General features: G+C 42.0%; 1 protein-coding gene across 5 annotated transcripts in view; it reads left to right on the top strand.

The window, feature by feature from the left end:
* The window catches only part of SLC4A7 (solute carrier family 4 member 7), a 211769-nt gene extending 202941 nt beyond the window's left edge, over window positions 1-8828 (top strand). For all 5 annotated transcript variants that reach the window (XM_082258590.1, XM_082258589.1, XM_082258592.1 and 2 more), the window contains 2 exons: window positions 4635-4742; window positions 8254-8828. In XM_082258590.1, the coding sequence (XP_082114716.1) occupies window positions 4635-4742; window positions 8254-8335 (190 nt within the window). In that variant the 3' untranslated portion in view covers window positions 8336-8828. The remainder of the gene's footprint in view (window positions 1-4634; window positions 4743-8253) is intronic.
* Window positions 8829-24626: the final 15798 nt, after the last annotated feature.

Raw genomic sequence — 24626 nt, 5'->3', positions numbered from 1 at the left:
TTTGTGTAGTCCGGTGGCCATTTTGCGGTAGTCTGGTATTTGGAAATGGCAGCGGCCATGACAGTGGAGCCTTTCTGGGCGGCGATTTCAGCTGTGGGAGCCCCTCCTTATCCCCTGGTGCTGATTCCTGGGTCTTTTCATTCCTGGATGCTGCACGTGGAGTGAAGATTATCCTGGTTCTGCCAGTGCTTGTTCTGCGGGGTGGTGAATCTGGTGGGGTCCTCTACCTCTCTTCTGCAGGATCGATTGGTGCTCTGTTACTGGCGACCGAGTGGTGCTGCCAGAGCAGTGGCGTGTCCCTTAGCAGTGTTTGCACTTTTTTTGTACGGGTCCCCCTATTGACTCATGAAGTCTTTGAAGCAGGTTTCCCCACCTGACCCCCGCTCAGAGGCTGTAGGGCCCATCCATTGATGCACTGATGGCAGTCCTGGAGTCCTTCGTGTCTCCAGTGGAGGTGGTTTTTGGGCGGTGGGCTAGCAAAAAGCACCCCGCCTTCCTCTGCCTCATCTGTCTCCTCTGATCCTGAATCTGATTCAGCTGCTGTGGACGTGGCTCAGCCTGCCGGGTCTGCAACTATGCCCCCCGAATTCTCAGATACTAAGGATGATTCCTCTACACATGAAAAGGCACTGGTGGACGCACTGATTGCACGTGAGACTTTAAAGATGGAGGACGCAGCTGAAGCTGCGACTGAGGCACCGTTTTGGCACTCACAAGCCCTCCAGAGCAGCAAAGGTGTTTCCTTCCCTTCCAATTTTTTCAGGATTGTCACTAAAGAGTGGGGACAGCTAAAATGCCCCCTTGTGGTCCCTAAGCAGTTGGCTCTGCGGTACCCCTATGAGAAATCCCTTCTTAAAAAGTGGACTGTTCCACCGGTAGTGGACCCTCCGGTTTCCAGGTTGAACAAGGCAACTAGGATTCCGGTTGAAGAGTCTCTGGCCTTTAAGGATCCAGCTGACAGGAAGCCCATATGTACACTGTGGCTGGTTCAACACTTTGGCCAGTGTTCACCATTGCCCTGGTTTCGCAAACTCTGACCGAGTAGGCTAAACTTTTACGCTGTGACCTTTTGAGGGGGAGCAGCTTCCCCCTGCCTTTGCTGAGCTAGCGAACCAGTTGGTCCAGGGTCTGCAGTTTATCTGTGATGTCTCTTTGGATGCGGCTCCCCTACTTGCTAGGCTCTCTGTTTCGGCAGTGGTCCTTAGGCGTGTTTTTTGGCTCACATGTTGGTCTGCAAACCAGACTTCTAAAAAGACCTTAACTGATCTTCCTTTTTAAGGAGATTGCCTGTTTTGAGCTACCCTGGATGACCTCATTAAGGGTCTTACGGGGGGAAGAGTACTTTTCTTCCGCAGGCTAGTAAGGGCAAGGATCCTTGTCATGGACGTAGCCCCTCCTTCTCGGCTCACAATAATTTTTTTTGCCCCTTAGGGTCGAATGACAAGGGATCAAAGCCTTTCAAGGCCTCCTCATGAGGAGCACACTTTTACAAAATGTTATAAAGTGTATGTGTTGGCATCTGCGGATGCTTCTTTTGGCTGCAAGGTTTTGCAGGCTGCAGTTTAGAGAACCTGGTCCTCTTTGAGTGTGTAATGTTTTTCAGGTTGGCTCCAGTTTTTTTTTTCTGTTCCCTCCCCTCATGTTTGACACTGCTTTGGGGCTTCCCAATGGTTAAGAAGATAAGGAGCTGTGTCCATCAATGAACGAAAGAGAAAATGGGATTTTTGACTTGCCGTAAAATCCATTTCTCTGATGTTTATTGATGGACACAGCACCCACCCCTCTGGAGTTGTAATTCTTCTGAACACTGTAACAAAACTGAGTTCCTATAGCAGAGAGGGGGAGTATATCCCCTGGGACTGCCCCTAGGCGTAGTCAGTCTTTTTTCTGCCAAGTGTCCTACTCCTGTAGGGGGCAGTTTAACCCAGTGATTAAGAAGATCAGGAGCTGTGTCTATCAATGAACGTTAGAGAAATGGATTTTACGGTAAGTCAAAAATCACATTTTAGGCTGTTAGTAAGCATTTAAGATACCGAATTTTTATGTGCTTTTACTTGCAACTTTTTCTGTTGCTGGCAGGGTCTCTAAATTTTTATGCTGCTCTAGGCACACATAAATATTGCACTCGACAATTGCTTACAAGCTCCAACTATTTTCTCAACCGCTACTGCAGTATGCTAAAATTGTGAATATTAAAACCAAGCTGCACTGCTTAAAGCTGGATGCTTTTTTTTGTAGAGCGCTACCACATTCTACAGTCAGACTCCTGTAAAGCTGGCCATATACAATTTGAATTTCACCCGACTCCTGCTGAATCAGCCAAATTCAAGCCCTGGGTGGCTAAGTAGGCAAACCCAGCTCAACAAAAAACACCTGACCATTTTGAAAAAAAATAAATAAAATGTTTTACTCTGCTCTAAAACATACCCAATAAAAAAATGTAAAAAAATCAAATTTCTTCATCAACTTAGGCCAATATGTATTCTGCGCTGCATATTTTTGGTAAAACAAAATCCCAATAAGCGTATATTGATTGGTTTGCGCAAAAGTTATAGCGTCTACAAACTATGGGCTATATTTATCATTTTTGTTTTTTTAATAATGGCGTCGATTAGCTTATTATATCGGGACTGCGATATTGCGTCGAACAAATCGGACACCTAACTGACACTTTAGACACTTTTTTTGGGGACCAGTGACATTATTACAATGATCAGTGCTAAAAAATATGCACTATACTAATTGCAGTGGCTGAGATCAACATCACGGTAGCGATCAAAGGGTAAACTGTGTGCCTAGCTGGTGTTTCAATGTAGTGGGGGGAAGTGCTTTTATTTGTGGAAGGCATGGATTGTGTTCCTGCTTTACAGGAACACAGGATCCATGCCTTCTTTACTGACAGAACAGCAATCTGCCTTGTTTACATAAAATGATCGGGTCCCGCTGTGTTTAATCACCGCAGAAACGAGCCTCCGGTGGCACGCGCTTGCGCCCAATACCCTATACGTGATCCTGCGCAGCGCCATCCTGTAGCAGTAAATGTGCTAAAGGGCGGTCAGCACGCGGTTTTGGCTGCAGACAAGTGGCCAGAGGTGGTGTTTAGATAAACATGTCCCTACTTTTGCATTCACACAGTTCAATCGGGCAAATTTGCATAAAAGCTAGTGTTGATTCTGACAGCGATGAGATGACATCACACCCTGAGTAGGACATAAAATATGAAATACACAATAATAATAGATGCTGTTCTCTAAATGAAGCTCCTACCTGGGAAAGTTGAAGTTGATTGTGAAAAACTACTACATGTAATTTTTGCTGGCAAACCGCTAAATATATAGATGAAAAGGCAAGATCCAAATATATAGATGGAATACATATAAGGAAACTGTTTTACCTGCCTAAGGATTTGTATTGCGATTGTAAATGATCACCTTGTAAAACAACCCATTCAGCTTAAAATAGAAATGAAAGGCAAACCTTTTCATATAGGTATAAAAAAATATATGTAAATGTTTTCCCTTTTTTATGAATGATCACATTCCCTCTGTTCTCAGCTGCATAAGAACTGGGGGGGGGGGGGGGGGCAGCAGGACACTGACCTTCCTAGTGAATGGCTATGCCCTGAGGGGAGTCAGGACAACCCTGATCACTGGAGGGGAGCACACTGAGTTCCCAGCACAGCTAAAGAACTGACCATGGTGTGCTCTCCTGCTTACTGTGGTCATTTTTTCATAGGAAAGCAGAGGGACTGGCAGAAACACCAGAGATTTCACATACTGTAAAGGAGGAAATACAAAAAAAAAACAAGATACTTTCTCATACAAGTACATTGTACAGCAGACACGTATCAGGAATATGTAGTGTTGGGGTAACAAACACTTTAATTTCTGAGATTTCCATAGCCCTGGCGGGGCAGGAGACCTCCCTTATATCTATTTAGTTAGGTGACAATTATAGGTAAATATTGGATTCATAAGGCATATGTTCAGCTTCAACAAAGCTGCTGTAAGTGACCCCAAGCATTTTTAAAGCTGAAACCCAGGCAGAATTTTGACTGCTTAGAGCACAAGTACCTGGATTTGCCCTATTATCAACTTCTTGCGTCTATACAGCAGAGCTAGGGTTGGAAAAGGGTGAAGCAGCACAAGATGCCAAGTAGGTTGTGCTGCTGTGCTCTTGGGCTAACAAGGAACATGCTAATAGCAGAAGAGAGATGAGATCAATATTCTGATTCTCCTTTTACTGTCCAGTCACATAATGGGGAAGGGACAAATTTGTAAGATCACTGGTATAAAGATCCAGGCACAGGGCTGTTCTGTCTGGCAGAGCTGTGTATATTTCAGAACTGGATGAGCAGAAATACAAATCTTTAGACAGTTGAAATGGCTCTCGTATACTGTATGTATTTGATCTGTGTGTTTAGCTGTTTGGAACTGAGATTCAATTTTGTTCTCCATTTATAGTCCTAAATGAAAAAGAGTCTTGTTGAGCTCAGTTCTGTTTAAGGATCTGCTTAGTTTGTCTGATCTCAGCACATTCTCTCCTTACGCTGCTCTGCAAGCCATTAAAAACAGTAACTCCATTAATGCTGTTTTAGGGTAAGCTACTAACATCAACTTATGTTTATTCTCTAGCCTTGATCCATCAGTTGTAAACATATCAGATGAGATGGCAAAAACAGCACAGTGGAAGGTTCTTTCAATGCATCCTGAAAATGCCAAATCATCCAAATCTAACCAGAGGTAGCTATCTCACTTTAACGTATTGTCTCATTTCTCTTTGCCGAAAGCATCAAATACTATGCAGATAAGCAGGTTTTGTGCTAAATACCAATTTATTACCAATCTAGAAGTTTTACTTGTTTCCTTGCAGTGAATGTTTAATTCTCTACTGTTTGGGAGACTTCCTGCAGGCATTAGTGCATGTAATGACACGGTGTCACCGAAACAGGAAATGAGGGAAACAAATTAAAACCTGCTTGTTTGCATGAATTTCTGCATATTTATTAGGTGCTCATGTAAACAATGGTAAGTAGTGTATACATGATATGATTCTCTACGTGATTTTCAGCAGTTCTATTTAAAAGTTTTAACACTTTTTAAGAAAGTGCAAAAGTTGCTATCGGGCACTTATTATAATCGCAGTTAGACTTTCTGTGTGTGCTGCAAACATTGACATCTCAGGCCAATGAGTAACATGGGAAGCGCTTTGGCTTATCGCTTATTCTCTGCTTACTAATGCAATCAGATCATAAACCTCTGTTGCAGCCTTGGGGGAAAAAGAATAATTGCAGATATGAATGTTATGTGATCCTATTATATATTTGACTCACGCTGTAATTTTAGATGCAGTGCTTTTAAAGGGAACCTGTCAGGATGGAAATATACAGGCTGCCACTGTTCGCTTGTTTTTTTAAGGTACAGCCTCCAAGAGCGGTCATTCTTGTTCATCCTTCATTACAAGAAGGGACTGACCTAGAAAAAGTAGACTCCTGACCTGTTTGCTTATTCGGGGTAATGTCTTGCTAAGTAGTGATACAGGGGCTGATTTACTAAAACTAGAGTGCAAAATCTGGTGCTGTTCTGCATAAAAAACCTTTTTTTTTTTTTTTTTCTTCTTTTTTTTTTTTTCTTCTTTTTTTTTTTCTTTTCTTCTTTTTTTTTTCTTCTTCTTTTTTGCTTTTTTTTTTTCTTCTTCTTCTTTTTTGCTTCTTTTTTCCAAGCTTAATTGAACAAGCTAAAGTTAGGTGATTAGCTACATTGACAATTGCACCAGAGTTTGCGCTCTAGTTTTAGTAAATCAACCCCAGAGTACCAAGAAGGACTGTCCCAGAGCATGCACATTTAAAACAGACCAGAACCTATGCTTTTTCCATGCAGGAAAAAGCAGAGGCTGCTGTTATTATCCTCTCCCTAAGGGTCCATTCACACTAGCGCGACTTGTCAGGCGACTTGGTCGCCTGACAAGTCGCGGTCGGTCGCTCGCCATTGAATAGTACAGGACCCGTTCTAATAGGAGCAACAAAAGTCGCTCCGACTTAGAAAAAGGGTCCTGTACTACTTTGGGGCGACCTGGAGATGACTTGCATTGACTTCAATTATATGAAGCGTGCACCGCGACTTCACAGGTCGCCCCAGCAAGTCGTGTCGCGCCAGTCTGAATGGGCGCTAAGAGCACATACATACTTTACTTCCCCCTGCTTTATTCAGCAGAAGACGCCACCCTATGTAAGTCATTCATACTGTAGCTTACCTGAGGCCAAGAGTCTTTCCACGTGACAATGCTGATTTGCACAGTGGGGAGTGAAGGAAAGGGAAGTATGCGCTGATGGGGTAAGGGGAGCTGTAGCAAGCAGCAGTAAAGTCAAAGTGCTTATAACGTGCCCATTTGCATTTTAGCAATCTGCACACTTCACTTATATTTGCACAAGGAAGGATCGTATTGCTATATGTCTGGCTAAGACAACAGGGCTAATGCAAAGCTGTTTTTGACAGGTTGTAAAAAAATTTCAATGTCATAATGGTAAGTGAAAGAGTCTGCTGCAACATAATGGGACATGTATAAAAGTGCTCTGAAAGAACCCTTTGACCTTTTTGTCAAGGCATAAACATCATCTTCCAGATCCATATGGAATCTGTATATAACACAACATTTGTTAAATACTCTACTGAGCTTTGCTTGTGTTTAAAATGGTCTCATAATTTTCCTTTGAAAAAACTACAATCCTTTCTTCAGAATAGATGTTAGTTTATGGTGCTCTAGTGCCCCTTACTGATAGTATTATATGGAAAAATATAAACGTTTGCTCCTCTGCATATTATTATTGAGGAGATCTGAAAGAAAAAAGAAAAGCTTGGCTCCATGATGCCAAATTAAAATGGCATTATCCGGTGCAGTCAGTACAATGTAGTGAAGGGTATTGGCATAAATACAAATGATGTAAGATCTGCACTCCCTGTACTAGCTGCTTTGATCTGATCATTTGTTGTATTTAGTTTTTTTCAAAAGTTATGATTTTTCATTATTACTTTACATTTTAAATGTAAAATCCTTTGATCACATACACAGAATATCTTTTATACATGTCCCTTGTGTCAGCCAGAATCACATGCACACCGCACGTACAGTATGCATTGTCTTTGCATAGGCATGCATTTGTTGAAGTTTTTTGAGTGTGCAGAGATGTGGCGTGTATCACTTAATATTTCTCCAATTTCAATTGTTAAGTAAAAAGCTTGTTTTGATACTGAATTAAATTAGTCCATCCAAGCACCAAAGGAAAGTGGAACACCGACAGCTTTATGATACGTTGGTGAGATTGGTATGGCCCAGTAAACCTGTTGCTTGTTAGTGAACCTGTCATGTAACATAGGAGGTCGCACAATCGGAAGAGCAAAACCAGAGACCAGCAGGAATAAAATTTACAGAAAAGATTCCCAGCCAGGTACAGTACAGAGACCCTCCAAAACATCACACAGGGGATTATTCGAGATGCAGTTTTATTCTGCCCTTCATGGCATATTAAAAATATATATATATGCATGCAGAATTTTTTCTTTTTAGACTTGTTAAAGGGACTTTCCAACATGAACTCTTGCTTAGGACCCTTCCATGTAGCAACTTGAAGGGGTCCCTACCTCCTGCACACCCTCAATTTATACCAGTAACCGTATTCTCAGATTTTATCTTCTGTCTGGGAGGTGAGGATCAGCATTGTGCTTCTTCCATTCTGATGTCATGACTGATATTGCATTTTAAAGACAACAAGCATGCAGCAACCTATGTTCTGTTTTTGTTGAGTTAACGTAACTATCTTTAAATCTGATTGGGTGCTGTGGGTCAATCCAATTTCTACAACATCGCTGCACTTTGCAAGGTCTTGTAAAGAATATAAACAGTGTAGTGGTTCCTGTGTTGTTCAGGAGGTGGGAGATCCCCCGTGTTTCTATACTGACAAGTTTAAAGCAGGAGTTCACATTAGGCTTGTTGAGGTACCCAATAAACTATACAGTATATCTATATTGATACTAATTACTCATGCATGTTGTCTTTCTGTTCTGTGTGCCTTCCTAACATTTTATTTGTTTGCAATTTACTAAAACGTATTAATACATCTTCCTTTCTCTGGAATGCCCTTGCTGCTTTAGTGCAAGTTTTATATACTCAAATATGTATTTTAACACCTGATGTTTGCCGTTTTACATCTAAGGAATACTTTAGTTTCACTTCTGATCTTTTTTTTTTTTTTCACAGCCCTGACAAACCAGTAAATGTAAAAATCTCCATTGATGATGGCTCTCTCCGCAAGTACGTGGACGCCGAGACCTCTGTATAGAGCCAAGTCCAGAAGAGCGTGTGTGTGTTTTGTGCTTATGTACATCAACGCGAGAATGAATGAATGTACATGTTTCCAATGACTATCAGACCATCAAAGTGTGAAAACATTTCCAAAATACTGTGTGTGCACCTGATAAATTATTAGCACTGTAAATACTGTAAAGGATCTAAAATGGGCTGTATCCTACTGTAATAATATGCCACAGGATGATCACTCAGCAATTATTTATTCAATAGGAGTTTTTATAGACCTTTTTTAATTGATTTTATTGTATATTTAATAGCCTGTCATCCAGCAATACTGTTTAAATACCTGACGACTTTCCATTTGTCATTCCCAGAACTTCCATAGAAATGTTTTCCCATGTGGATGTATATTTTTAATGCTTTTTTTTTTCGTATATATTTTTATAGGTTTCTGTAATTTCATATGTCACCCACTTCTGTAGCGAAATCAATTTACAGAAATATATTAGGGCCAGAATAGTAAGGGAAAAATTCTAGCAAAATACTTAAACCTTGGTAACAAAAATAGAATAGCTCTTTAAGATAACCTTATGAGGTTATTATGTCCCTCTAAAAATGTAGAACACTTTGTCACTGCAATTTTACACTACACTATAGAGCCAACAAAGCCCAAAGGCATTAGATGGCAGAGAGAATTTGGTAAGGTTAAAATTAGATTGTTTTTGATCACCCCATCACATACTGCAATGTATTTGGTAAATAAGGGGTTGATGTACTAAAGCTAGAGAGTGCAAAATCTGGTGCAGCTCTGCAAAGAAACCGATCGGCTTCCAGTTTTGTTTTTGTTAAAGCTTAATTAAACAAACTAAAGTTGAAGCTGATTGGCTACCTTGCACAGCTGATCCAGATTTTTCACTCTCCAGTTTTAGTAAACCAACCCCTAAAGTACGACGTTTGTGTTGTCTTCAAATGTATGAAAACTATGCTTTTAGTATTGGCCAGAAGTCCCTCAGTCCTTTGGCAGTTGGTTATGCTATGTAGACTGCTCAGTTGTTCTGTTATAATTGTAGGCATCAAACAATGGGCGTCTAATGTCTATGGGCTTCTTAAAAGAAACTAGGATGGAAATTCAGGGGCTGCCATTGCTCAGTTGTTTTTGAAAATTTAAAGTGAACCTAAATCTAAGCAACCTTGTCCTTCAAACAATGCAAGATGGGTCAGTTTTGAATTATACAACATGTCATTACTTAAAGTAGAAGGTAAGGCTAAAATGTCCATGGTTTAAAATGTTCCCTCCCCCACCTATATACATGCTGCATACTGTTTGTAGGAAATCAGTGTAAAAACCTTCATGTGATCGCATAGCTCCAGATATCCCTGTGTCAATGAGTAGGTCAACAACAGGGCTGAATTGCACGGTTTCCCCTTTGTCGGCCTTTCACAAGACAAGGAAGCTGCTTATTGACGCAGGGGAGCCAGAGCTGTGTGATTATGTGACCTCTGGCAAGAAAAGTAAAAAAGGTTTTGCAGTATGCAGAATGTATATAAGCAAAGGGAAGCAACATTTTAAATGTTGTTCTACTAAGCCTTTCCTTCTATTCTAATTACTGTATTTTGCAGTGCCTCGTTGATTGTAAACCCTCACATATACCAAGTACCCAGTGAAGTGAACAGCCTCAGATGATACAGTTCAGAATAGACAAGCTGTCTGCTAAGCTTTCCACCGGACACAAATTTATCTCATGTGTCAGGAAAACCGAGGAACGAACACTTAGAGCTTTGGAGAGAGAGATAAGTAAACACTACAGATATGTGCTTTGCTTAGTTCTATGACTGGGGTTTACATCCACTTTAAAGCAATCCAGTAATTAAAGTTACATTCATTTTTTTTTTTTTTTTTTTTATATAAAATACCTGTTATACTTACTGCTCTGTGCAGATGTTTTGCACAAAGCAGCCCCGATCCTCCTCTTTTCGGGTCCCACACTGGCGCTCCTGGCTCCTCCTCTTCAGCCAGTGCCCCCAATAGCAAGCCACTTGCTCTGGGGGCACCGGGGTGTGCTCGCTCCCAAGCCCCACTCTATGCGTCCATAAGACACACAGAGCTGTGGCTCAGCCCCGTCCAATGCTCTCTCCTCACTCTCTCACTGCTGTCTCAGCCAATGAGGAATGCAAGACCTGGGAGAAGCTCAGCTCTCGTGCACATCACTAGATCGAGAAGGATCTAAGGTGAGTATTTGGGGGAGGGCTGCACACAGAAGGTTTTTTACCTTCATGCATAGAATGCATGAAGGTAAAAAACCTTGAGCCTTTAAAACCACTTTAAGAACAGGATTGACAGAGTATCCTGTTAAACTTCTTCTGATAGGCTAGAGGAATGGAGTGTGCCTAACTTCTGATAGGTTAGAAGAATGGAGTGTGCCTAGCCACTGATGCATGTTTGGAAGTGCACTGCTGCTTCCACAAATTACATGTTAAGTCTTTTTGTTTCTTATTTTCCACATTAAAGCGTGCTAAAGAAAGAGTTTAGGGCCACCTAATGCTCCATTGCTGTCATCTTTATCTTCAATTTACTACTCAATCACCCAGAGTAAGCATGTGCATATCCGGTATACCTATAATGAATTTTACACATGCTTGTTCAGATCAGTGACCTACCACTTAATGAAAACCGAAAAACCAAATCTGTTCAGTGAAGAAATATGGAAGGCAACTAGTATGTTAAAAAGAATGTTTGACTTTGGCAGCCCCTGGATTTTTTTTCATGATAGGTTTATTTTAAAGTGACTGGGTTACTCAACCTTCTCGTACAACGCTTTAAAGTGACTGTCTCTTTAGAAGAAAAAGAAAAAAAACAGACGTAGAGAGCAGACAGCTAGAGTTGTAGGAGACTTGTCTGAATTTAGAACTGCCTGCTAGTAGCTTTTTTTTTTTTTAATTAAAGTGACAGTCACTTTAAGGAGTTGTATTCGTCAGCAATGCCTGCTATACGTTCTTTCATTAGAACTGCATTTCCAATATATGTGTTCTCTGCAGAAGATGCGGGTTTGAGTACAGCTTGCGTCATTAGTCACCACTAGGGACACTACAAACATTCTGCGAAGGAGTACACCAGCCTTTAGTAGTGTACAGGTGGTGTATTGTCTTCATGGTGATCAATGTGTGAATCTGTAGATGCATACAAAGATTGGTGCATCAAAGCTTATTCAAGCCATCAGAAGTATTTCTTAGCGATTTGCTTAACTATAGTTTACCATGTTCTAGCCATTTGTTTCTTGGATTGTCACAAGTCCATACTTAACAGCCACATTCTGCAATATGAGGCTACTAAATAGCCCTTCAAATGCAGTGATGACCTATATTTCTATTTTCTAAAGCTTGATATGAGCCCAGGGCTCATCTCAATGACGTAACTCAGGTTTTTTTGTGCAATATGCCGCAACAGTGCTTAGTAGGTCCCAGTATAGGACCTTTTATGATTTCTTGCCAAATTTGCTGCAAAAAAAAGTTGCTGTGGCAGTTTAATTGTGCTGTTGTGTGAAATTATTTTATAGGTTGCCTAGGATGGTGCTGTGAAATATATAGTACCCTGTCAGTTTAGCAGTGATTGTTGGAGATATTTTTGTATTTCAAATAATTAAATGATGTGGGTTTGACATTTAAGGGGTTGTTTACTAAATTTGAGACCTTTCCCTTGATGTTTGAGCCTGACCACTATGTGCATATTCATGAAGCAATGAATCTGACATTCACTGTAGGTGAATCTTCCTGGTGCATGTGTTTTAGGTGACAGTGATTGGTTCACATTCAGAATGTTTGGTGTAAGCCGCATTCACTGCTTTGTTAATATGTCCCTATATTCAGCTTAATTGCTTTCATGATGTAAACACCTCCCACTCCTTTTTAAAGCATGGGGTTGCTACCTGAATGATGTATAGTATTAGTTCATATGTTGTCACTAGCACAAATCCTTAATTGCTGAAAGGAAATTAATTTGAAGGGATGGTGAATATTCCAGTGTTGTATCATTTATACTATAAATAAGGCGAACAACTGCCATCCCTTGAAATGGATTTCAAGGTACATTTCTTTTTTGTTTTTTGCTAGTTTTATATGTACTGTACATATATACTGTAAATTCAGACATAACATGTAATGAAACTTGGCTTTCTCCCCTATTTTTCATTTGTGTTTTCTCAATTGAAGACCATTATTCATCCCAGTAATCACAGGGCTTTTTCATTGTTTAGTCAATGTCAGTTGTTTGCCATCATACCGTAGCATTACATCAGTCAAATAGCTTTTTGAGATCGTACGGTCCTTTCATAACATGTAGAGGTTAAGATCAGATGTTAACTTCTTTTTTTGTAAATTAAGCCAGGTATTGAATGGGTCGTATTCAGTCTATATTTCAGACAGACCATTTATCTTTGTTAATAGGAAAAAGTATTTTCTAGATGCTGTTGGACATGGCCATGCTCCAAGAATACTGTTTAATTACTAAGTTCATACCTTTTTCAGATAGATGGTTGCCTTTGTTCATGTATGGTGGATTCCAGTTCCAGGCTGGTGTTTGAGCTTCTAATACACATCACTTAGATGCTGCATTCTATTTTTCAGGAACACTAAGTGCATGGATAGGTGCTAATGTGCAACTCTCACTGCCATCATTGCATGGTTAGGTGATGGCCATCAGCTGTTGGGTTAAGATGAATGCAGTGCTCTTGTGTGTACATGGCCTCATACAAGAACTCATGATCAGTGTTACTAAATTCAACTCTATATACAATCATGTTGAAACAGAATTTATTTGATTAGTGTAAGACGTGTTCTCAGAACAGCATTCAAAATAGATATATTTAGATTCATGTTTTCTAGTATCCACAATGTACTTTAGCCGCTTAAAATCTACGTTCCTTTTTTTTTTCTTTTTTCTTTTTTTAAATATATTCCAGCTCCCCTATTTACCAATATAGCATTAATGTGCTTCTTTTGCAAAAATAAAACTGCTTTTCATTTATTCTACACACATTTACCTGTCTTTATGGCTGTTTAAACCCACTGCTCCATTACTTCTGCCTTACTTCCTGGACAGACTTTAGATGGTGACACAGGAAGGAGTTGACCAGCTGAGGTTAGGATGATGCAAGGTGTGTTCTAATGAGCTCAGCTGGTCAACCCCTTTCTGTGTCATGGCCTAAAGTCTACAGTAACGTGAAAACTATCAGCGCAATTAACTGTGTAAAAAATACCCAAGTTATCAATATAATAAATGTGCTATATATGATAATAAAGATATATAAAATAAATGTGAATAATCCAATAAAGTAATCGGTATGCCGGCTGCTAACACCTACTGTGTTTCCCCTCCACAAAAAAGTACAATATATAAATCAAAAAGTGCTGCGCCAGACAATACATATATTCAAAAGAGTGATTTAAATAATCCAAGTGAAAGACATCAAATGATTTGTTCAATATAAATCATGTGAAAGTAAAAAAGTCCCTGTGATCACAAGTGTATCCAATATGCTATACCTCCGTGAGTGTGCTCCTAAATCCACCACCGAAAAAATAAAAAGCCTCTCACCTCACTATCTGACCCAAAAATCACCAAGGGTCAGATACAGCAGTCCCCTCAGGGGTTAACAGGTAGATGACCCAATCACATTAGAGAGACCGGTGCATATTCCAGGACCAGGCTTCACGAATTCTCAAGGCAAGCCCCAGGCATAAAAAGATAGAAGCAAGAAGAATCGAATGCTCTCAGTTTGATAGAATAGATGATTTATTAAACAGTAATACACTTACTTACAAGTGTGCCACTTGATTGTGCATTGTAGCTCGCAGTTTCCGCAATTAGACCGAAGAGGATGTGATGTCTAACAGACAGGCTCCACCCCCTATACGCGTTACATTCGCTACCTACGAAGTCAACGCTGGATGCACCGACATAACGTGTATAGGGGGCCAAGCCTGTCTGTTAGACGTCACATCCTCTCCGGTCTAATTGCAGAACTGCGAGCTACATTGCACTATCGAGTGCCACTCTTGTAAGTGTATTACTGTTTAATAAATCAAATCATCTATTCTATCAAACTGAGAGCATTAGATTCTTCTTGCTTCTATCTTTTTTATGCCTGGGGTTTGCCTTGAGAAGAAGCCTGGTCCTGGAATATGCACCGGTCTCTCTAATGTGATTGGATTATCTACCTGTTAACCCCTGAGGGGACTGCTGTATCTGACCCTTGGAGTTCCTGGGTCAGATAGTGAGGTGAGATGCTTTATTTTTTCGGTGGTGGATTTAGGAGCACGCTCACAGAGGTGTACAATATTGGATACACTTGTGATCACTGGGACTTTTTTACTTTCACATGATTTATATTGAACAGATCATTTGATGTCTTTCACTTGGATTATTTAAATCACTCTTGAATATATGTATTGTCTGGCGCAAAACTTTTTGATTTAAATAATGACCTAAAGTCTGTCCAGGAAGTAAGGCAGAAGTAATGGAGCAGTGTTTTTAAACATCCATGAAGGCAGTAAGGTAAGCGTGTTATATTGGTACATAGGGGAGCTGGAATTTAGAAGAAAAAAGGTGAACTTGGCCTTTAAGCTAAGCTTCCAGATATGCCTATTTGGATGAAAGTGTGTTCTTGTATTTTTAAATTAGCACTTTTATGGCAATGGTTTCAACATTTACATTTCAGTAATGAACAATTTAATTTTCCGTATGAGCATTTTAATGGCATTGAAATGTTTCTCATGGCATGTATCTGTGCATTTGAAACAGTCATTTGTAGCACTCAGATAAGAAAGTAGCCTATAAAACACAGAACCAAATACAGTAAGTTCAATATTGAGTAATTAGGTTAGCCCAGTGAGTGCAAACATCTAAGATGTGCCAAGTGCTAGAACCCTAACAGTCATTTTCAGCTTACTATAATCCTTTTGGGTTACTACGTTTAACCCTTGTTGAATTACCCCAAATGTCTCTGATGTCAAAAGCATCTTCGCTAAAAAGATTTTATTTTGTTGATTGTGGATCGTTCTCATAATCTGAACAGTCAATTTATTCTTAAATACGTTTTAAAGGTTCCAAATTCAGATTGTTGTATAGCAAATACTTTGTTGTCTGGTGGTGAGTTTAGTGGGGTTTTTTTTAACAAACATTTATCTACCAGTCTTTTTATAGGGTTATCAATAGGGAATTGCTAATAAAATATTTTCCTTAATTTTTTTACTTTTATTTTATGTTTTGTGTTAGCATTTCTGATTCAAAAACAAATGTGGTATTCAATTTTGTTTTATCTGTGTCAGATCTGTAATAAAAATTGATTTATTATTCGTATGTGTTAACACGTAATTTTGACAAATTGATATGCATTGTAAAACTGTAGCACATACTTTGTGAACTATCTTGATTGTGGGTCTGGGCCAATGGCCCTCAGCCAAGAGCTTGGTATAGAGTCAGGGGAGGACTGGCAAGGGGGGCAGGGGGGCAATTGCCCCCCAGGCCACTCTGGAAAGTGGTAAAAACTGGTAAAAAGGCTGCACTCAGGGCTGGATTAATGTAGGGGCCAGGCACTGTATACAGCTGTCAGTCCAAAACCAGGTGGGCATGGATGGTGAGCTCATTCGATGGTTCAATGGGCCACTTGACTGGACTTGACCCCCAGGCCAAAGGCTGCCAGCCCTCCCCTGTATAGAGTACACTGTGCCACTTTTGGTTTCTTGAACATCTTGTACCTAGATTGTCACAGTGGTCATACCCTAACAAAGACCTTAATTACAAAAAAGTGGATGTGTCCTATAAATTACACTTGCCCCTGTTTCCATGTTCGGATTTGCTGCTTGAAAGGTGTCCTTGGCAATAGAAACATATTTCACTGAAACAATACCTTATAGGGTCACTAAGTAGATGATCCTAGAAGTGCGGTGTGGCTTTTATATCCAAGCCCCAGATTGCAGGAACAAGTGCCCATTGGTCGATTGTGTACTGCACACCATGCTTCATTTTCCCTATTCCACAGGTTAAGTACATATGGTGTTACCCTAAATGGTCTCTGAAAATTGACAGCAGTGGGGTTGATTTACTAAAGCTGGACAGTGCAAAATCTGGTGCAGCTATGCATGGTAGCCAATCAGCTTCTAACTTCAACTTGTTCAATTAAGATTTGACAAAAAACTGGAAGCTGATTGGTTTCTGTAAAGAGCTGAACCACGTTTTGCACTTGCCAGTTTTAGTAAATTATCCTCAGTTGTCCTCGGCAGTCATTTTCTTGATGTTCTTGACACAGATTTTTTTTTTTGTCTTTTATCAAACGTGTGACAGCAATTAACTAAACTGCATTGGCTGTACTATTGAGACAGTGTTTAGGAAGCAATGTGCAATGGTTTAAAAGCAACTTAGCCAGTTAGCTTAGCTTTTGAAGTCTGCAGATGTAGATTACATTTTTTAAATAAAATGTTATTAAGAAATAACCAAACCAGGTTCACCCCCTCTGTGTTGGTTCAATAAATATTACATAACGGAGGTTCTCCTAAACTAAAGTGTTGTAAAATTTTCATTTTTATATAAATAATTCCTGGTATTTAGTTTATAGGTTTAAAGTCCCACTGTTGATTATACTTAAAAAAAAAAAAAAAAGAAATCCAAAAAAAAAAAAAAAACATTTTAACTTAAATTTTATTTTGTACATTTTAGAATGAAAATTGCATTGAGAAATTTTGCATTTGTAATAAACTGGGTACATTTAATGTAATGGGAACTTGAACATTTTAACTGTTTTCTCTGGTTAAGGACAAACCAATGTACAGTTCTTTACTATTTTCCCCATTTAGTATCTTGGATAAAATTGTGTTTTGTCTTCCATTGTTCGGTGACGGTACCTGAACATAGCCAGATTTTTAGTATTTATTATACTGAATACCTTTAGGAAAGCACAGCACCAGGTTTTTTTATGCCTGTTTTTGTATTGAAGATAGTGTATTTGTGTTTTTTGTCTTCTTTTGTAACAAATCCAAAGCAAGTTCCAAAACCATAAATTATATTTTGTTAGTTTTTACGAGCGATATGTGAGTATCTTGTTCTATCTGAGATGTGAAACCCTGCCTTTTTAATTTGTTGAAAAACTTAGGAAAATGCAAACTCTATTTTGTAATGTTTTAAAAAAAAAAAAAGATTGAAAGCAATAAAAGTTTACTGAAATTTCAGCAAGTGGTGGCTTTTTCTTTTTTTTTTTTTTTTTTACAGATTTTTTTTTGTCTAATTTTAGATGGATATTTAGAAATATATGAAACTTACTTTTATATGGCAGATATAATCAGCAACCATATTGGTCAAAAACCAACCTAAACTTTACAATCTTGTTTGCTCTATTAAGTTTTGGTTGTATGGTAAAATATTTGACAATCAAAATGTTGATTTAAAGATGAGAATGTAAGGAATTATGTGGCTAGCTTTCAGATTTATTTTAGGTCTAACAAAAAATGTTCTAACCTGTCCAGTCTCTTTTTATATAAGCTTGCATATTTCTCATATTTCCTAACAGCAACCTATGTTGCTTATAAAAGAGTTCTTCAAAATGCTCTGTACTTACGAAGGAAAACTTACCTTTCTCTATCGCTCATTGACAGACGTAGTCTTCTTGATTCTCAAGAGCTGGGTTATGTTGTCTCCGCAGGAGTAGGACTAGGCAGAAAGACAAAACGTTCTGGCTCCACCCTAGGGGCAGTCCCTGAGGGCATATCCTCCCTCTCTCTGCTACAGGGAATCAGTTTTTTTCTGTCTAGTCAGGAGTAAGGACCTAAGTTCCTTGCTGGGATCTTTTGGTCCTGGCAAGACTTTTTTTCTTTAAGAAAGACATTTTTTAGGTAGTTTTCTCCAGTGTTTTTTTCCTGTGAGATCTTCAAGCAAAAATGCCGGACTGGGCGACACTTGTGGTCACCCCAGCCGGCCTACGAGCGCGCGCAGACCATGGCATTGCGCTTGGTCGGCCGCGACATATTCAAGTAAGTATGCGGGGCCGGGCGACGGGCTGGATGTTGAGATCCAGTGGTCACCCCGGTTTCTGCCTACGAGCGCGTGCAGACCAGAGCTCCGCGATGGGTCGGCCGCGACGGAGTCCCAGTGAAGGGACTGACTTTGCGAGTTAAAAGTCTCGCTTGGACGCCAGGTACCAGAGAGTCGAGGCGTCCACAAACCCCCACCCCGGTGGAGAGGGTATTGTGAAGAGAGGGTGCCTGTCGGTTCGGTATGGTGAGTAAACGTTCCCTTTTTTCCTCGTTATGAGGCAGTATGTATTATGGGCCCCTCCATATATGGTCAGTATATATCTGATACTTACAAGTCCCCCTTGTAATACAGCATGTGTTTGTGGGAAGTGGACTTGGTTTAAGAGCTAACACTCTACCCAGCAGACTGTAACATTACAGCAGACATAGGAGGTATAATCCTACCTTATGTGTAGTGTATCTTCTGTAGATCCATATATCGCCTCTTAGCAGAGATGCAGGTGGATGTGCTGGGAAAACGATTTCGGCGGTCCGCCGCCATTTTGCCGTAGACCGAATGCATGTATGTCCTCAGGTCACGCCAGCCGCCATGTTTTTGGAGTCTTATGTCTCTTCTATGGGGGCGGCCATGTTTTTTGAGCCCAGCTACCTCGTGGAGAGCTGGGAAACGCCGGAAGGCGTACACAGGGGGCGGAGCCACGTCCTTCTACCCGGGAAAAAGCAACAGCTCCTTCCAGTCTGTAAAGACAGACGCTGACTGCAGTTGGTTGGAAACTTCACTGCATCGGTTGGTGAGCCTTGGGGGTCCCTCTCTCTCTCTGTGGGATCAAGAAGCAGGTACTCTGAGGGGCGCTATTGCGCTAGGGGGAGACACATAAAAAAAAAAAAAAAAATTAAAAAAAAAAAAAAGTTTTTTTGTGTTTTCTGGCAAAGGTGTCCTGAATTATCATGGACCCTGCCACTCATGTATCTCCTCCGGATCCCCTCGAGGGGTCTGCAGGATCCTCCAGCACCCCACTGACGATTAAATCATTGTCCGCTATTATGGAAGCTTGTGTCCCGGGTGGAAGTGGCTTGTCAGGGACAGGGCGCAAGTAAGCGACCCCCGCCTAACCCCTTATTATCTGAAACCTCGGATTCAGACTCTGAGCCTATTTCTGCAGTTGCAGGTACTTCATCTGGTATTGGTGTCTCGTGTACTGTCTTTTCAGACAGTGAGGAGGATGTTTCGGCATCAGCCATAGCCAGAGAGGAAGCGTTGGTAAACGCACTCATGGTATCTGTTCAAGAGACCTTAAGATTACAGGGTATTCCGTCAGAAATAGCTGAAACTGAGATCCCTTTTGGGTCTAAAAACGCATCTAGTGGCGAAGGTTTTTCCATTGCCCAAATGTTTTGGCAATCCAATCAAAGAAGAATGGAGTCGACCAAAACGCATTTCTACTATTTCTAAACGCATTACAGGCGTTATCCGTTTGAGGAAACCCTCATTAAGAAATGGACAGAACCACCTGTGGTGGATTCACCAATTGCTAGATTGAATAAAGCCACGGTTATTCCTTTAGAAGACGTTCCGTCTTTTAAAGATCCAGTGGATCGCAAGATAGAAGCTATGTCTCGCACCATGTTTGCCTTGATTGGATCAGCTTTCAGACCTATAATAGCTATTGGTCTGTTTTCGCAGGCTGTAACTGAATGGACCTAGTGGTTACGCCGGGACTTAAAAGAGGTCCCTCAGGCGGTATCAGATTTGTTGGAACAAATGATACAGGGGTTACAGTTTGTGTGTGATGCGGCGTTAGACGCCACTCCATTATTGGCGCGAGCATCAGTCTCAGCAGTGGTTCTCAGGCGTACACTGTGGCTAAAAGGTTGGTTAGCCGACCAAGGTTCCAAAAAAGCATTGGCTAATATCCCCTTTTTAGGAGAGCGTCTATTTGGAGCCAACTTAGATGAGATCATTAAGGATCTCACGGGTGGAAAGAGCACCTTTTTACCGCAAAATTTTAAAGGTAGAGGAACTCGTCAAAGACGAGGGCCTTCTTTTTCTGCTCACAAGAGGTTTTTTCGTCCCGCGGGTGAAAAAACTAAGTCCTCCAAAGCTCCTGCAGGAGGCGTCAGGGGTCGTTGGTCGGGCAAGCAAAAGCCCGCCCCCTCCAGACCTGAAGATAAACCGTCCAAAGCCTGAAGGTGCGCCCCCACCCATAACTGGGGTGGGGGGACGTCTTCGCCGGGTCCCGGATCCATGGCTTTCCAGAATCCCGGACAAATGGGTCTGCGAAGTCATAAGGTCAGGGTACAAGATCGAGTTTCGATCTCTCCCACCGGCGCGATTCTTCCCTTCCAATATCCGACTATCCTCAGATCGTTTAGAAGATCTGCGGAGAGCAGTCACAGATTTACTACAACAAGGAGTGGTAGTCCACGTTCCTTGGACAGAACGGTTTCTAGGGTTTTATTCAAACCTATTTACAATACCCAGGAAAGAGGGCAAAGTGCGTCCAATTCTGGACTTAAGGGCACTCAATTCTTTTGTCTTCATAAGAAGATTCAGAATGGAGTCCATTCGCACAGTAGCAGCCTTTCTGCATCCAGGGGATGTCCTAGCGTCCATAGACATCTAGGACGCATATCTTCACATTCCCATTTTCGCAGGACATCAGCGGTTTCTACGTTTTTCCGTAGAAGAGAACCACTATCAGTTTGTGGCGTTACCTTTCGGTCTCGCCACGGCTCAGCGGGTCTTCACGAAGGTGTTGGCCCCAATGTTGGCACTTCTGCGCCAAAGAGGCATATCGATTCTAGGTTACCTAGACGATCTTCTGCTTCATGCAGAGTCTCCTCAGACCTTGCTACAAAACATAGAAATTACTATGATTTCTTTACAGGAATTCGGGTGGCTGGTGAACCAGCAAAAGTCATTTCTGGTTCCCACCCAGAGGCTCGAATATCTGGGTCTAATTCTAGACACAGTCAGGACAAGAGTTTGTTCTTCCGGTAGGGAAACTCCGAAAGATTCAATCAGCAGTCCACCAACAGCTGGTCTTCCCTTCGGACTTGCATGAGGGGTCTGGGGTTGATGGTGGCTTCCTTCGAAGCAGTCCCATTTGCCCAGTCCCATACCCGAATTCTTCAGCAAGAGATTCCTCTCAGATGGAATCGGAATCCGGAATCCCTGGACAATCAGATCCGATTGAGCAAACAGACCAGAGAGTCTCTGGTCTGGTGGCTTCGGTCTCCGATGCTCAGCCAGGGAAAGTCATTTCTGCCAATATATTGGACGACAGTGACCACGGATGCCAGTCTATCCGGATGGGGAGGAATTCTCGGTCAGTTATCTGTCCAGGGACTTTGGTCCCCGGAAGAATCCAGGTTACCGATAAATGTATTGGAACTGAGAGCGATCAGACTTTGTCTGATTCACTGGACCGAGCAGCTCCAGGGCAGCCCGGTTCGGATCCAGTCGGACAACGCCACGGCCGTGGCTTATGTCAATCACCAGGGGGGCACCAAGAGTGTCCGAGCGGCCAAAGAAGTGGCTTGCATTCCTCGCTGGGCGGAACGATTTGTTCCAGCAATCTCTGCGGTGTTCATTCCGGGGGTGGAAAATTGGCAGGCAGATTATCTCAGCCGTCAGACCCTGGATCAGGGGGAATGGTCCCTCCATCCAGATGTTTTCCACCAGTTGTGCCTACGATGGGGCACCCCGGATATGGATCTGTTGGCATCTCGATTCAACAGGAAAGTTCAGAGATTCGTGGCTCGCTCCCGCGATCCTCTAGCAGAAACCGCAGACGCACTGATCGCCCCGTGGGGGCAATACCAGCTAATGTATGCCTTCCCTCCTCTTGGGTTACTGCCAAGACTTCTTCGCAGGATAGAGGAGGAAGGAATTCCAGTAATCCTGGCAGCTCCGGATTGGCCTCGTCGTGCTTGTTACGCCGACTTGGTCAGACTGATGGCGGACGTCCCGTGGAGACTTCCTCTCAGGGAGGATCTACTGTCTCAGGGACCGATCTTCCATCCTGCTTTACGATCGCCGTTTTTTAACGGCCTCGTTATTGAGATCCAGGTGCTGAAGGACAAGGGATTGTCAGCTTCAGTTATTCCTACTCTAGTTAAAACAAGGAAAGCGACTTCCAGAAAGATTATCATCGTACATGGAAGTCTTATATTGTGTGATGTGAATCCCTTGGGTTCCATCTACATCTTTATTCGGTAGTCCGAATATTGGCTTTCTGCAACAGGGAGTTGAGCAGAAGCTGGCCTTGAGTGTTATCAAGGGTCTGGTTTCAGCATTTGCTATCTTCTTTCAGAAGCTTTTGTCTACTCATTCCTTGGTGCGGAATTTCATCCAGGGGGTGCGACACCTGGCTCTGCCAGTGCACGCGCCGTTACCATCCTGGGATCTTAATTTGGTGCTGTCGGTTCTTCAGACACCTCCCTTTGAAAATATCAGGGAGATTCCCTTGCTTACTTTATCCCAGAAGGTGGTCTTCTTGGTGGCTATCACTTCTGCACGCAGGGTGTCAGAACTGGCTGCATTATCCTGTTGTTCCCCAGATCTGGTGGTTCATAGGGATAAGGTTGTTCTTCATCCGAATCCATCCTTCCTTCTAAGGTGGTTTCAAAGTTTCATTGATTAAGGACAGTGTATTGTCCTTCCTATGTCCTTAGCCCAATCATCCTCGAGAATTTGCATGGCATTCCTTGGATGTAGTTCGGGCGATCAGGATATACTTGAATACTACGGATTCAATTTGTAAGACGGATTCACTGTTTGTGATCACGGATGGCCCTAAGAAGGGGTTGCCTGTTCTGCTGCGACCATCTTTAGATGGATCAGACAGACGGTGGTATAGGCTTATTTTATCTAAGGGTCGGGATCCCCCGTTCCCTGTTAAGGCGCATTCTACTCGGGCGCTTAGAGTTTCCTGGACCTTCCGCCATCAGGCGTCAGTGGTTCAGGTTTTCAAGGCGACTGTTTAGTAGTCGGTTCATACCTTTACAATATTGTATAAGGTTTATGTGATGGCATCGTCAGATGCCTCTTCTGGCTGCAAGGTTCCTGCAGGCCACTGTTTGAGGAGACTGTTGGTCTACCTCGAGGATTTGTGGGGTAGGTCTCATCTGTTTACTCGATGAGTCCTTTGATACTTCTGGTTGGCTCCGGTTGGGCCTTCTAGATTGGATTTTGATTCTGTCAATCCCACCCCTCATTTTGTGGCACTGCTTCTGGATGTCCCAGCTCTTGAGAATCAAGAAGACTACGTCTGTCAATGAGCGATAGAGAAAAATGGATTTTTGTAAGATCTTACCGTAAAATCCTTTTCTCTTAAGCTCATTGACAGACGTAGTACCCGCCCCTCTATCATTGAGTTGGGTTGGGTTAAATTCTCTGTACTGCTTTAAAACAGAACTGATTCCCTGTAGCAGAGAGAGGGAGGATATGCCCTCAGGGACTGCCCCTAGGGTGGAGCCAGAACGTTTTGTCTTTCTGCCTAGTCCTACTCCTGCGGAGACAACATAACCCAGCTCTTGAGAATCAAGAAGACTACGTCTGTCAATGAGCTTAAGAGAAAAGGATTTTACGGTAAGATCTTACAAAAATCCATTTTTCCTGCTGCTTGCATTGCCAAACACATGCATTGTAGCGGGCTATTCCTGGCTGAAGTTTCTTCCAAGACCAGCACTTTCAGGAATTTGTAATTCTTTATTTCTCTTTCATTCATTGACGGACACAGCGACATATCCATTAGTCGAATGGGTTATGCTGCGCTTCCTAGGAGTAGGGCACTAGGTGAAAAAGGGTTAACGAAGTTAACAGAACTTTAACTACACCCATGGGGCAGTCTCCAGGTGGTATAGTCCCACTTCCTGCTCTAGGATTCAGTTTTTTTCAGCCTAGTCAGGAGTAAGGATCTAGCTCCTTGCTGGGATCTTTGGTCCTGGCATTTTTTATTTTATGTTCCTGTGAGAACTACAATCCGGTTCCTTTGAGAACTACAATCAACTGCTGGACTGGGCTACGGACTGGATATTCTAGATCCTTAAGGTCTCCCTAGTCAGGCCAGCAAGCGCGCAGGCCTCAGCTCCATGCTAGGCCGACATAGTCCCACTGGATGGGGACTGGCCTGCGAGTGAAACACCACACGAGGGCGCACACTATGGTCGCGGCCTGAGTTGCAACGTACCTCCAGCCTGCAACAGCCCCCATTCCGAGATGGGGAGGTGGTTTGCCCGGAGTGGTGCCCAACCTGTTCCATTGTGTGGTAAGTAGTGTCCTCCCCCTCCCTTTGTGG

Source organism: Pelophylax lessonae (assembly GCF_965119305.1).
Source record: "Pelophylax lessonae genome assembly, chromosome: 5".
Lineage (NCBI taxonomy): Eukaryota > Metazoa > Chordata > Amphibia > Anura > Ranidae > Pelophylax > Pelophylax lessonae.
This window is presented reverse-complemented; position numbering and strand designations above follow the sequence as displayed.